The sequence below is a fragment of the Pinus tabuliformis genome, chromosome 5_1 (assembly GCF_031772625.1).
Source record: "Pinus tabuliformis cultivar Carrire ecotype Pingquan chromosome 5_1, CPIR1, whole genome shotgun sequence".
Classification (NCBI taxonomy): Eukaryota; Viridiplantae; Streptophyta; class Pinopsida; order Pinales; family Pinaceae; genus Pinus; species Pinus tabuliformis.
In genome coordinates this window covers 709,016,052-709,030,854 of record NC_142305.1, presented here as the reverse complement: position 1 = coordinate 709,030,854, position 14,803 = coordinate 709,016,052, and the positions used below count along the sequence as shown (strand labels likewise).

Here is a 14,803-nt window from a genome sequence, read left to right as displayed (position 1 = left end):
TCCTCAATAAATATCCACCAATATGAATGAACATAGTATGGTATTTCTTCCCTAGTGAATCCCCCTGTTGTTTCCTCACAATATCCAATAAAAATGAATTTCACACTTTTATCATCAAGCTTTCTTCTCTTTTTAGTGCAAACATGAGCATAAGCAAGGCAACCAAAGACTATTAAATGAAAAACATTGGGTTTTCTTCCATACCACACTTGTATATATTAAGCAAATAAATAGATGTGGCTAGAACTTCAACCCAAAATTGTTCGTAATTCTTTTACCTTTCAAAATTCTCCTAGCCATCTCTACAATTGTTCTATTCTTACGTTCAACAATGCCATTCCACTGGGGATTATAACTAGTTGTCAATTTCCTTTGACTGTCATTAATTTTAAAATAAGAATCAAACTTATTAGAAGTGAATTCTCCCCCTCTATCTATGCATAATGCTTTTAGAGAATAACTTCTTTGTTTTTTCACTCACAACTTTAAATTGTTGGAATATGACAAATGCATCAAATTTTTCTTTAATGAAATATACCCATGTTTTTCTACTAAAACCATCCACAAAAATAATGAAATAATTATTTTTGTTGAGAGGATGAGTTTATATAGGACCACATATATCTACATGCACTAGCTCCAATGGTTTACTTGCTCTCCATGATTTTCCTACTGGAAATGAATCTCTATGTTGCTTACCAAGAATACGCCCTTCACAGGCTTTATCAATAGAACCAATAAGGGGTAACCCTTTGACCATTTGCTTGTTATATAACAATTTTAAGCCTTTCATATTCAATTTTCCATACCTTATGTGCCATAGCAAGGAACTATCATCATAAACAACATTTAATTTTGTACTTTCTTCATAAGGGAGATTGATAGAAAAAATTCTATTTTGCAGGATATTAGTCTTCACAATAATTTTACTATGATCATGTTTCCCATAGATTATGCATTGCTTGTTCTTAAAAACAATTAAATATCCCTTTTCAAGGAGTTGCCCCATGCTCAACAAATTATGTGCTAGACCAGGAACATATAAAACATCATTAATGTGCTTTAGTTTCCCTTTTTTTTCTTCACAGTAATTGTTTCCTTACCTTTGTCTTCAATTGTCTTGTCATCTCCCAAGAGTACATCAGATTTTGTATGATCATCTATCTTCACAAAGCCATCTTTGTTTCCTATCATGTGATTTTTGCAACCACTATTTATAAGCCACACCTCCTTGGAAACATTATTAGTTGAATCACAAGCTAAGAATAAAGTGCCAACCTCTTCTTTTTCTTAAGCTAAATTGGCTTGTTGTTTTTTTTTCCAACAATTTCGTTCATAATGGCCAAATATTTTACAATAAAAACACTAAACTTGGGATTTACTAAGTCTTTTACCTCCACCATTGTCATCATTACCTCTTCCTTTGTTGTTTGCAGAAAAAAAATATTGCTTGACCTCTGCCTCCTATGTATGTTTGTCCTCTTCCTCTTCCTCTTCGATGAGTGTTATGGATTTTGTCATGGGAGGAATTCTCACTTTCATGGCTTTTGCCTTTGGAAACATTTTCTTTTTCTTGAAATGCTTGCTCAATAGATTTTTCAGAAGATCTATTGATTCTTTAATCATGAGATTGAAGAAACCCCATTAGTTCATTCACATGCAGCTGAGTTATATCCTTAGACTCCTCAATAGCAACAACAACCCCATCAAATTTTGCAAGCAAACTTCTTAAAATATTCTCAAAATTTTTTGATCTTTTAAATCTTCTCCATAAGACCTAATTTCATTCACTATTCCCATAATTCTAATGAAAAAATCTTGAATAGATTCAGAATTTTGCATGCAAAAAGTTTCAAATTCTCTTACTGAAACTTAACAACTTTTGCCTTAGTAGTTCCTTGATATGCTTGCTGCAACACATCCCCTGCCTCCTTTAATTTTGTTACTCCAACTAGTCTTGGAAAAATATAATCATCTCGATTAGGAAGTGAGCCTTTGAATCTTTTTTACAATTTTTCTTTAGTTGTGTTCTTGGGCCTTGAGTCCATCGGCCAAGTGTGTGAGCATGTGGTTCTGTATAACCATTTTCTACATAATCCAAAAAATGTTGTGAGAGAAATAATGTTTTCATCTTAATGCTCCAAAAACCAAAGTTCTCACCTTTCATACTACTGTTGTTATTGGCCGTTGTTGCTAAGTGCTTAGCACTTCCACCAATAACTTAACCTCCACAAGGTTCACAAAATTATGAAAACACTTGCCAATGGCTTTCACAAACTTTTGAAACCTCCTCCCAACAACACTCACTTTACATATAAATCAACTATCTTCACCTAGCTCCACATGTTAAATCTATCAAGAGCATACATATGAAAACATAAAAAAACAATGAACAAAAACTAGATAAGTCTCGTTCTCAATCCATGAGTTCAACTCTCATTCGAATGTCATATATCCATGGGAGCAATGAATACATTATAATATAGCGAACAAATTTCTAATTAGATTATCAATTATCTGACTAACCTCTCATTCTAATCTAATGCCCGAAGAATTTGTTAAATAATACCTTTCAATACTGACTACATCTATTAATTTAATGCACTAATTCTAATAATTCACCAACAACAAAAAAAAATTGCTGCCTAATTTATCAACAAATAACATTATACTCAACAATAACAATAACAAACTGAAAAACATAAAATACAATCTTATTTACATCGGAGTCACCAACCAAGCCGAGCCGAACATAAACATCACAGAATAAAATATTGAAACGTACTTTGTATGAAGGAGAGAAGCAAACATGATCCACCCAATAATGTTGTATTGCATTAAATATTATAAATGCCTCACATGAAAGAGTACATATCCATCAAACGTGCTTTGCATAAAAGAGTGGAGCAGACCGCCCCAATGTAATAGTGTCGGATTACACTAAATATTATATTTTGAAATTCATATACATATTTTAAAATTGATATACCCCATTTCAAAAAAGTGAGGTCAAATAAGAGGTGCTTATCGATTCCAAAGAGTTCAACAGAATCCTGTAGAACACGCACTTAAAAGATTGGAATCTAAAAATTCGTTGTGCTTAAATAATTTTACAAATTCCTTTGTTTCTTTGTCACTATTAGAGGCAGTGAGCTTTCAATTGACGACTATACCACGCAAATTGCACATGTTCATACATAATGGTCTCATTTTAACATCAAGAAATTGTGAATATGCTGATGCTAATAGACTTATTGCACTGTAAAGAAAGAAAGTGTGACTATAAGGCTGGTGCCTGCACTGCAAAGAAATCCTTAAATTGTAGGAGGGGGATAACTTTAAACTTCTATATTGAGCAATTAATATTTAAAACGTCTTATAAAAAAATAAAAAAAATTCCACTACCTCGTGAATTTATCTTCTAATTCAATTCAAGTTAGTTTGTTGCGAAGTCTGCTAATAGCTGTCCAACAATATTTCCTTTATTTCCTTTAAAGCCATATACATTGTTACAATTATGGTGTTAGATCAGCTCAACCAAAATACATGGAGAACTAAACTATTGATTGCACATATACTCAACATGTTTATATGTATACTTGTCGCTTCCCACAACAAGAATAACATCACTCCTAATTGCAATCGCAAACATGTTATAACCATCATCAATTCAACTCGGTAGATGTTGTAACCATATACCTATATTTCATGTAACAATGTTTTATAGTTATGCTTTTTGTATGTAAGTTTGATAGGATTTTTCGATTTTTGATGTCCATTATTTATTCCACTAAGTATAAGGTAGCACAAGATTAGAACTTAAGATTTCCAATTTGCGAAGGTAGCACAAGATTAGAACTCAGGATTTCTTATTAGGTGAGACCACGTGAACTACCAAAATAATATTTATTAAACAATTATGATATTTGTTCTAAATTGTGTATCTATCCCAATGCTAACTTTGTGAGATTTGGAAATTTGTTAACCACTTTATCATAAAGTTTAATAAACAATTCTATTTTAGTAAGAAAAATAATAACCCTCACTATGAGAGTGATTTTAAACATGTTTTTGAGTAAGCTATCTTCAATTATTATAGGAAAAAACACCACTATTAAAGTCAATCCAAACATGTTTCTCAACCAACTATCATTAAACTGGAGGAGGCAAATAAGCTTCATGTACCACGTTGTAGCTTTCTTTACAAATCCTCACAATTACTCTCTCAATCATTTCCCGTACTTCTTTTTTTGCAACTTTAAGATTACGATACACACGTTTTTCTTATAACCAAGAAATTAAAACATCTATAACAATTAAAAAAAATTACAGTTTCTTTTATAATCGTGTTATCAACCATATTTAAGCTTCAACATTATAACAAATAAAAATATATATTCTTAATTCATTAATTACATCCCTTATAAATTCACATACCTATAAGATATCCTTCCTAATATAAATTTCATTGAAGAAAAAATCATAACTCCTAAGTATAATTAATAAACTTTCTCTTAAAAAGAAATTGAAAAATTTAAATAAAAATGGTTTAAAAAAATCGGAACTTGCGAAACTAATCAATATTCTCCGGAAAGGAAGTGAAACAAGCTAATGGCTTAACAAAAATCTAAAACGACTCATCAAAACAAAATAAAACAAACCTTACAATAAGATTCAATGTCACACTCATATAAAACCCCATACTAGGTAAACCATCTATTTTCTAGAGAACATCTCTATATTCCTATTTGCACCATGTATTATATTGGTACAGGTACATTAGGGATGTCTTTAAGTCAAATGATTTCAAGGTTACATATCACTCTCCAAGTCTTTCTCCAGATAACATATCTTATTCTCCAATGTTTTTTATAGTCTTAATAGCGACAACTCGACAACTTATTATATGATATTAATAGCAACAACACGACACCATATTAAAATAGTGAAAATCACATGTTGAAGGGTCATAAGATAGACAAAACCCATAATCAGTGTGACTACTAACCTATCAGACGTCTTGCACAGCAGGCAACAGGATAAATGAAGAGTAAATGCAGGTGGTCCGCAGAGCCCTACATTTGAAGCTCAGTTGTTAGTGGAAATACTTCGAAATGGTTTTACCTGCGCCCTACATTTGAAGCTCAGTTGTTAGTGGAAATACTTGGAGATGGTTTTACCTGCCGTAGTTTTATGTGGAGGCAAAGGGTTGATAAAAAATGAAGAGAAGTTTGGAGTAGAGATTGTTCTTCTAGATATTAGGAATGAGTTAAATAAAATTACAAAGAAATAAACTACTTGAATGCAGTGAGACTGCATTCAACTAAACTGAATTCAACATAACTCAGCTAAACTAACTGGTCTAAACTAAAACAGACTGTTGGAATTAGAATCTACATAAGGAATTTATCCTTCATCATGGGGTTTTAATGCTGGGTCACTGCAAAAGAGCATGATCAACATAGGAATGTGAGATCTTGCATTGCAAATCACCGTCCATTGACTGAACGGCTGGAGGACAGGTAATTGAACATAAGCCTGTAAATGATCCGGTTGATTCCATGCTTATGTCTTCAGGTTGATACTTATAGCATTGTGCAACTGTTTGAACTGAACTTTGTATTTCACTCTGTGAATAGTTAAAATACAAGTTTGAGTGACCGCTCAGATATGAGTTTTCAACCCGTTCTTTGACTGAATCCTGTGCAGTTAAAGAACACTCATGATGACGGAAAAGCCTATTAAGTGAATTTTCCTGTTCGCCAATTTTAAAGGTAGGAGCAACGGAATATAGGTGACTTACACTGGTTTCCACTGTGTCAATCAGGGTGTTTTCTGATGATGCCGAGGCAGTATTTTCCTGAAATGTTAACGGTTCTATTTCAGGAGCTGTTGTATGATTTATATGCGGTGAAGGACATGTAGTGCTTCCTTTTGTGTAACTTTTCTCTTTGGTTCTTTCTCGAGCTCTTTCCCTTGCCCTGGATCTAATCTCCTTTAAACTCGCAATGTGCCTGCGCCTTCCTGTTCCATTCACCAGTGCCCCTTTAACACTACTTTTTCTTGAATTACCTGTTCTGCATTTGCTCCTGGATTGTTCTTTCCCAATGGAAGGTTCGGATATCAGACTGGGAGACAAGAAATCAGCTATTCCCATTTTTCCCTCGAAACCCGTTACAAAATCTGCTCTTGAGTTGTCAGTATCACGATGCCGGAAGCACAATAAGGAGTCTGAGTTTGACTTTAGATAGGATGATATATCCAATGCAGATGGAGAAATTGCAGGTAATTGGTCAATTGCAGAACGGGATTTCTGAATTAGCCATTCAACTGCTTTACTTGGTTGATCAAATCCCAGCCTGTCTTGTACTTCGAAAAATTTGATGGCAGTTTGAATGGATAATCTCATTCTCCTGTCTCTCGGTCCTCTTGATGTGACAACCTTTCTATGCCGATCATTTCTCCCGGAAGTACTACGAATCTGATGCAGCTCCATGAAATCCCTTGTATTCATGTTACCAGATGATTTATCTGGTTGCTGAAATAGTAAACGAGGTTTCTTGGGATTCTTTTCCTGTTTCCGTTGTAGGGCATTTTTGTTCCCCCCTTCTTTAGACTGGGTATCAGTTTCTAGAAAATCCGGAAACTGAAACATATCCGACATAAGAATAACAGGAGCCTCATCTTGTAATGGGTTTGAATCTAGATGCTGGGCTAATGTAGAGCAAGGATTCTCTGCTGGCATATGACGAGGACCGGAATGACCTATAAATGCTTTCTGAAAACCATTTAATGGGTATGTTGCGGGATCAACTGCAGGTTTGCTATAACCAGTAGTTTCATGTCTAACTGAAAAGAGAGGAGATGAACAACAGCAGCATGTGCAAGAATCCGATGTGGGAGCTTGATGTCCATACTTCCTTTCGTGTTCCACAGAAATATATTTTGAATGGGGTTTTGTGGAGCTCAAAAGTTCCCCCTCAAACAAAACATTACACTTATCACCCTTCTTTTCTCTAGGTACCGCATCTTCATTGAATCCAAAGTACTCATTTTCCTCCTCAAAATAATCACTATCTTCCTCCAATATGTCCATATCTTGAGAACTGCTGAAATAGTCGGACTTCTCTCTTTATCACGTTCTGTACTTCACAAAAGATCAAAAACTTAGCCTACAGGTTCTTGGAAGGACATAAGTGAATCAGTTCTGCATAGAAACCCTAGTTGGAGAATAATGCCAAGTTAACAGGGTTTGTATATACTGCTTTCAATCCGTCTTCCTATTTATCACACCGAAGGTCCCTTTCTGAATTCAAGTGGCAAGGACATGAGATAGTTTGAAACAGCATACGCCGAACAATGGTCGGCGACTTCTTTACACTGCGAGATTCATAGACAGGCTAGCTTCCTTGAAGCCAAGTCCAAGCTGCAAAACCAAGATTAATGATAACGGAATGGCTATTAAACGAGATCTGGCTGAAAAGTATATGTGTAACATAGATTTTCCCTCTAGATTAATAATTTTGTAGAACTATAAATGATATTTGCACTGTCGTATAATGCATCGTACCTTACAAAGCTCACTAGATCAGGCAACTAGTGGAACGAAAGGCTAACCCTTTTCTTCTCTTCGAGCTTTTACATTGAGCGAGGTTCCGGATCGGTAATTAATTCGAGTAAGTAACGAATCGTATATTTACTTTCACACACCGACATATTTATTTAGACTATGTGACTAAACCTACTCTACGCAAATTGAAGGATTCAAACAGAATTGCTAAAAGCAAAGCTAGATTACCTCATTTGTGTTGACGCTGATTCCATGGGAGAGACGAACAGAGAAACTGTGAAAATAGGCATATGCAAAATTTGTTGTGTGTGTCGAGTAATTAACTGAGTGAAACTTCAACATAATTTAGGCAAAGGAGAAGCATAGCGATCCAGTCAACAATATCCTGGATGGGCGAGTGGTAAAGTGCATTTCAAAATTAAATCCTGACAACTTAACTCCGCCTGGTTGATCATCACGCCTAACTGGAATATTTTGAGAATCCGCAATCGGGCATGGGGTCATGGAATCATCTCGCTCGGCCGGTAACAGTAACAATAGGGACGAGGACTTACGCCGAAACAGGTAGGGCTTGTTGACGCTGGCAGTGAGACCCTTCTAAACATTTACCAGACCATACAAATATGGCAGCCGTGGAACGAGAGATCAAGTATCTACATCGGTGGTTTTGAACGGTGAACAAGGGAAAATGATGTTTTGTTGGGAGTTGGGCATATAGTAATACCGTCGAGGATTGCCAGAGACCGATGTTGCCAATCTCCGAAAAGATTGATGGGTGACAGATACATTTCACTTTAACATTATGATGGAAAGCGACCTATCATTCTCCTCCAAAGCTTATCTTGATCGCAGGCCGATAGAAAATGGATCAAATGGATGAGAAAGCAGACTCAATTAACATACCTATGCTGGCAGATTATTCCAATGGACATGATCTGTCCTGATATGGAACATATATTTGTAAATTTGAAAGAGAATGAAGGTAGGAATCACAAGGTACCTTTATATTATTCTACACGTCCAATCAGGTGTGAGAGGTAGTAATGAGCTCGCAACTGTTTCCGAAATCATTTTTGCATTTCTCATTTTCCTCATTAATTACTTCAGTTCAATGGGCTGAATTATCACGAAATTCGCGATTAGGTAGTTCAGGGGACGATGATTCGTTCACACCCCGACTCAAAGGAGATCTTTTTTCCAGAGCAAAAAAATACAAATTTTATATTATAAAATATAAGTGAGTTACATATTATTGCTTCTGTTTTACCAGAATATTTTGTTCTGAATATAGAAATTACAATCTCTTTTTATCTCTGTGAGTTTCTCCCTTTTACATACATATGTATCTCTAACAAAACAATACAATTTTTCTATCATTTTGAAAATCAGTTTTGTTTTTTGGTAATACAATTTTTCTATCATTTTGAAAATCAGTTTTGTTTTTTGGTAATAATCTATGCTGTCAGCCTTGGTGAGGATTCCCTGTTCATAAACAGTAAAGAAAATCTTTTCTGGAACCATAGTGATGCCCCTTTTTGATAGGTTGTCTGGAAAGAGATGTCCTAGAAGGTGCTTACCAATGTCATGATGGGTGACATCCATTTTGAAAGAATTGGTGGGTTAAACTCTGTATAATCCTTTATGGAGTATATAATGGCCTTTGCATCACCATAAATTGTAGATGACCCAGATCCAACCATTTTGCCATTAAAATGATCTCTATAGTGCAATGATTTTTGCGGGCCTTTGCGTCACCATAAATTTGTAGATGATCAAGATCCAACCATTTTGCCATTAGAAGGATGCCCCATAGTGCAATGATTTCTGCTTTGTTATTTGTTCCTGTAACCCCTCCCACAAGTTGTGGTAGAAATGACCAATTTCAATTATGATGTATGCACCAACCACATTTACTGTGCTAGCAAGCCCCATCAAAAAAACATATGGGGAATTTTGTGTTAATATTTTTGTTTTTGGGCATTCTTTTCTGGTTTTTTTTTGTCGTGAGTCCACATTCCTCGTAGTATGCCACTAATTGAAAAGTGGCTTCCTAGACCACTTGCTCTTTTCACTCAAAATTTTAGTGTTTATGAAACTCCAAATAGTCCATATAACGAAAGGTAGCGATGTGTTGACTACTTTTTAATCCAATGTATGAGTGCAATGTGTACCTTCAGTGTGCCAATGTTTAGTGTGTCCAACACTCCATCCCATTCCGCCTTTGGGAAATGACATCTAATTAGTAAATGATTTGACTCCTCCGCTTCCATTCTGCACATGTGACAAATATTAGACCTTTTGAATCCCCTATGTTGTGGCCGATCCCATGTGAGGATACAGCCATGGATGGCTAGCCACTAGAAAGATATGATTTTCAGAGGTATTCCTTGCTTCCAAGCAATATTGAGCCATTTATATAATATATGATATATCTCTTTTACCATTGGTTGTTTTTCTTGTACCTTCCATCCCATATCATCTATCCTCCCTTTCTGTAATCTATCCTCCCTTTCTGTAATGCATATTCCTGATGCTTGTAATTTGTTTATATATGTTTCGCATTAGATTGTTTGATTGCCCATGAAACCCAAATCTGTGTCCCTGTACCAGTTTTATATGTAAGATAATTGATTTTAGTCCTTCTTGATCTGAGATATATATTTGATATCACTGTTTTAAAGAGAAAGTATTATGTCGATAGATAAAATAGGGCTAAAAATGATACCCTTAATAGCATCTAAGCCAATCTGAATCATCTTACCCTTTCTGAATTTCCACTTCAGAAAACTCACCATCCAATTACAGTTCTTTAAGATAATCCTAAGAAAATTAATACAGCTCTTTCCCTTTTTGACGTTCCGAGATATATGGTTAAAGTTGCACAGCGCTATAACCTAGCTGATAAGAGAAATAAGTATGTGTAGAGTAGCAATTTGATCCTGCTTATAAAACTCATGACCAGTGTATACATGAACCATTAAAGTGTTCAATGTCACAAGAACATTTTTTTTTGAAAACTACACAATCTAAGAAATAATTCCCGACTGTATGGATGAAGCAACTACGTGTCCAATGGAGGAATGAAAGGCTACTAGCAATTACATGAGCATTGAAGGAATGAAAGGCTACTATTCCGTGAACCTTCTGCTACATCAAATTCAATGAGAAATTTTTTGGACTGTCTCTAATTTCAGACTCAAATTTAATGCCCTTAATCGTGAATGGACAAGGACGAGCATCTCTATTTGTCTTCTTTTGATTCGAAAACAAAATTTGTTAAAAGGCGTGCTGTACTTCATTTTAAAAACTGGATCGCGACTATCCATTAATTCAAATTTCAGTGTTTTACTTCAAACGGAATGGTTTAATAATAATACTTAGTATACTATGTGATTTTTCTTAATTACCAAACATGACCATTATTAGCTATATAAATTAATAAGTGGTAAATGTTTATTGAAATATTTTCAAATATATATATAAATTAATTAAATAAAAAATGTTTTAAATTATATATATATATATAATTAATAATAAGTGAAATATTTTAAATTATATATATAGATTAATTAATAATAAGTAATTGTTTAATGACATAAATAAAAATATAAGAGAAATCAAATTTTATATAATATTATTTTAAGTTAAATTAAAAAGATATAATAAGTTTTGAGATAAATTTTAATATTTTATATTTAATTATTATTAATTAGAGTAATCACATAAATTAAATGATTCATAAAAATCCATAGACATCAAAATACTTATCTTATTATATATCTAGTATTGCTAAATTTAAATAAAAATCATAAAATCAATTAAATTATAACTTCTTCATTATTAGTATTATAACTCTCTATATATATATGAGATCTGTAACAATATAGATTAGTTCTTCTTTGCATAGAGATTTTCAATCTGTAAATAGAGAGCTCAGAGGATGGCTTATTAATAGCACATGTTCCAAACATTATAACTCTTGTTTATATGAGATATGATTTTTTAATTAACCAATTTAATTAAAAGCGAAGAAATGACTTAACTATTTTTAAAAGAAATCTCACTCTTTCATTTGTCATTCACTAGTAAGAATATTCTAGAATATTATGTGACTCTTAAATCACTACCATCTACCCAATAATTATCATAATTAAACTAAAATTATGGAAGTCTTACCTTACTTCTGCAATCATATAAACAAAATGGTTAGTAAATGTCTATTGTCTTCAATTTATGATAAATTAATAAACATCAAAACATTTACTCCATGATTCATAACCATGGAGATTGATGCCGATTTTACCATATTTGCATATAGGATTTGTTACAATAACATGGCTTATCAATACCACATACTTAAGAAACTTATAATTCATTTCATATGACATTTGTTCCTGTGAAATTTCTTTAATTAATTAAATTAAAAGCAAAAAAAAGAGCATAACTACTTTGGTGATAAATCTCAACATTTGATTTGTGTATAGTACTAAAAATATTCTAAAAAATTCTTTAGAGGCTAAATCCCTACCATCCACCTAACAACCTAATAAATTTTGATAATTAAATTAAAATTCACAAAGGTTTATTCCAAGGGATCCACACTTATAGGTGTAAAAATAGACACATTTAATAAATAAGTGTAAAAATAGTCACATCTATCAATACAAACATTTTAGAAATATTCTAAAAACCCTATAATCTATCTAATAATTATTGATAAATAAATTTATTTTTTCAAAATCTTATTCCAAAATAAACACAACTATGGGCAAATTAGTATTAAGAAAAATAAAAATTTATTTAAAAAATAAATAAATTCGAATAATTTGTTTGGTTAATTGCAATGTTAAATTTTAATTGTGAAAAAGTATTTCCTACTCATTGTGACATAATCATTTGAATTTTATATCCAATTTCTCATTGATTTGTTATTAGTTTTTCTTTGAGTAAAAAAAAATTAAATCTATCAAAAGTTTAACATTTTGAAATTAAATTTATTATTTTTAAATAAAAATTATTTCTGTTTATTTCAAATATGATTGGTTAAAATGTCTCCCCTCTTATTCTTTAATGATGGCAAGAATTGACTTTTGTCTACTCTGTTATTAATTACTATGTACTATAACACTAATTATTATGTACAATAAATATAAATAATTTGAAAAATAATATTATATATTAATTACTATGTACCATAAACACAAATAGTTTGTAATTAAATTCAAAAATTCCATTTTCTCAATGGTGTAAATTATTGAATGGAATATTTTCTTAGGTTTTATTTTGTAATTTACAAAAAAATAATTTAAAAATATAAATTTGAAAAAAAAAAAAAGTAAAAATAAAATGTGTACAATTTGTACAACTCTCATTATATCAATCTATAGTCTAATGACATGACACGTGCACTATAATATGAGCATTATATAAAAAAAATATCATCATTCAATATTAAATAAATAATTATTAACTTGTTATCATTCTTTTCAATGTCAATTATATATATATATATATATATATACACACCTTTATCTATCAATATTTTTTTAATTATATTAAAAAAAAACAAATATTCACATAACTTATTTTACAATTTTATTATTATTTGGAGTACATACAATATATCATGATATTAAAATATTTTATTAAATTAAGTGGCACATAATACTAGCTATGTGACTTTGTTTATAATTATTTTAAATTTAGATCACACATTAAAAAATTTAAGTTATTTAAACTATATATTTTTAATAAAAAAATTATATATATATATATATATATTCTATCTCATTTCTATTAATAAAATATTACAATAAAAAAATTCCACAAGGTCACTCAACTCAAAGGATCGATTGATCACAGTTACAAATAACACAATGTGACACCATAAAGTGACTAAAATAAGGAAGCACAATACAAGATATTGAAATAATTTTAATAATTAAATTATACATGAAAAAAATTTAAACAATTTTTTTTTTAAATTTTTTTATCAACTAAAATTAATTTTTAAATAATGATATTAATAAATACAAAAATAATTATATTAATAAATATAGTTAACGTGTAGATTTGTATTACATTTTACGTTATTTAACATTATGATTTTCAATTTTATATAATTTTTAAAAATTAATTTAAAATAAATAATTTGAAAAAAATAAAAAATAAAAATCTTATAGGTTTATAGTAATTATACAAATAATTTTCATTATTAGTAATTATCAATAATTATCAAGTAAATGATAAGATTTGATTTGTATAGAATAGGCATCAAAGTTGAAATTTTTCTCATGTTGGCCAAAATAAAAATTTTAAAAAATCTAAAAAAAAAAAAAAAAATTAAATAACCATAAAACATTGAAATAATGTTGGCTCATAAAAAGTTTGCACGTGAAGGAATTGGATTCCTCTCGGCTCATGTTAGATCCCTATTCAAAATGGATCTATGCTCTTAATATACACAAAGTAGTTATGCATTTTCTTCCCTTTTAACTAAATTCATTAATTACAAAATATGGACAAGTATCATATGGAATGAGGTATCAATTTTTGGGATGTGGTATTGATAAACCATTGTATTGGCCTATGCTATTGTAGCGAACACTTCTTACAAATTAACAATTTTGTTACATGATTTTTTTTAATGTATATATGTTAACTTATTTATTGATGATTATTATTATCAATAATAATAATAATAAATAAGGGCTACATATATGTATTTTGTACCCAAAAATTTTGAAGATAAGAATGCTTAAATTCATGGTAATGGTTTGACGATATACTGCGTGATAAAATTGTTTATATATATATATATATATATATATATATATAATCTTGATCATAATTATTAACATTATTTAATAAAAAGTTACTATATATTAAATAATAACAATTAATAATATTGATTGATAGCAAAATAATATATCACAATTAGTAATGTTAATTATTATTAATTACAAATATCAATTATTGATTAATAATAAATATCTACAAATTACCAATAAATATTAAAACAAATTCTGTCCAAATCAAGCTATAGAAAATATTTAATAGATGTTATTAACCAATTATAATAACAACTAACCAATTCCATTCATAATATTCTAAATCCAAAATTATTTATATAACAACTATTTAATATTAATGAGATATTTTTTTTTTATAATATTAATCAAAATAAATAAATGAATGAAATTAGTTTGTAAAACATCACTCAACTATTGTAAT

At 30.9% G+C, this 14,803-nt stretch overlaps 1 protein-coding gene across 3 annotated transcripts; it reads right to left on the bottom strand.

Annotated features, from left to right (window-relative positions):
- Window positions 1-4,968: 4,968 nt before the first annotated feature.
- LOC149166901 (uncharacterized) lies at window positions 4,969-8,228 on the bottom strand. 3 transcript variants are annotated; one of them, XM_089431426.1, is made up of 3 exons: window positions 7,799-8,228; window positions 7,571-7,699; window positions 4,969-7,426 (listed from the first exon to the last, which is right to left on the bottom strand). In XM_089431426.1, the coding sequence occupies exon 3, from the start codon at window positions 7,094-7,096 to the stop codon at window positions 5,438-5,440; it is 1,659 nt and encodes a 552-aa protein (XP_089287552.1). In that variant the 5' UTR covers window positions 7,097-7,426; window positions 7,571-7,699; window positions 7,799-8,228; the 3' UTR covers window positions 4,969-5,437. The 3 variants fall into 3 exon arrangements, with proteins under 3 accessions (XP_089287552.1, XP_089287553.1, XP_089287554.1); XM_089431427.1 differs by having other exon boundaries at window positions 7,571-7,635; XM_089431428.1 differs by lacking the exon at window positions 7,571-7,699.
- Window positions 8,229-14,803: the final 6,575 nt, after the last annotated feature.

Bases quoted from the DNA above. Each gene is read 5' to 3' on its own strand.
- LOC149166901 (XM_089431426.1), bottom strand. From the start codon at position 7,096: ATGGACATATTGGAGGAAGATAGTGATTATTTTGAGGAGGAAAATGAG.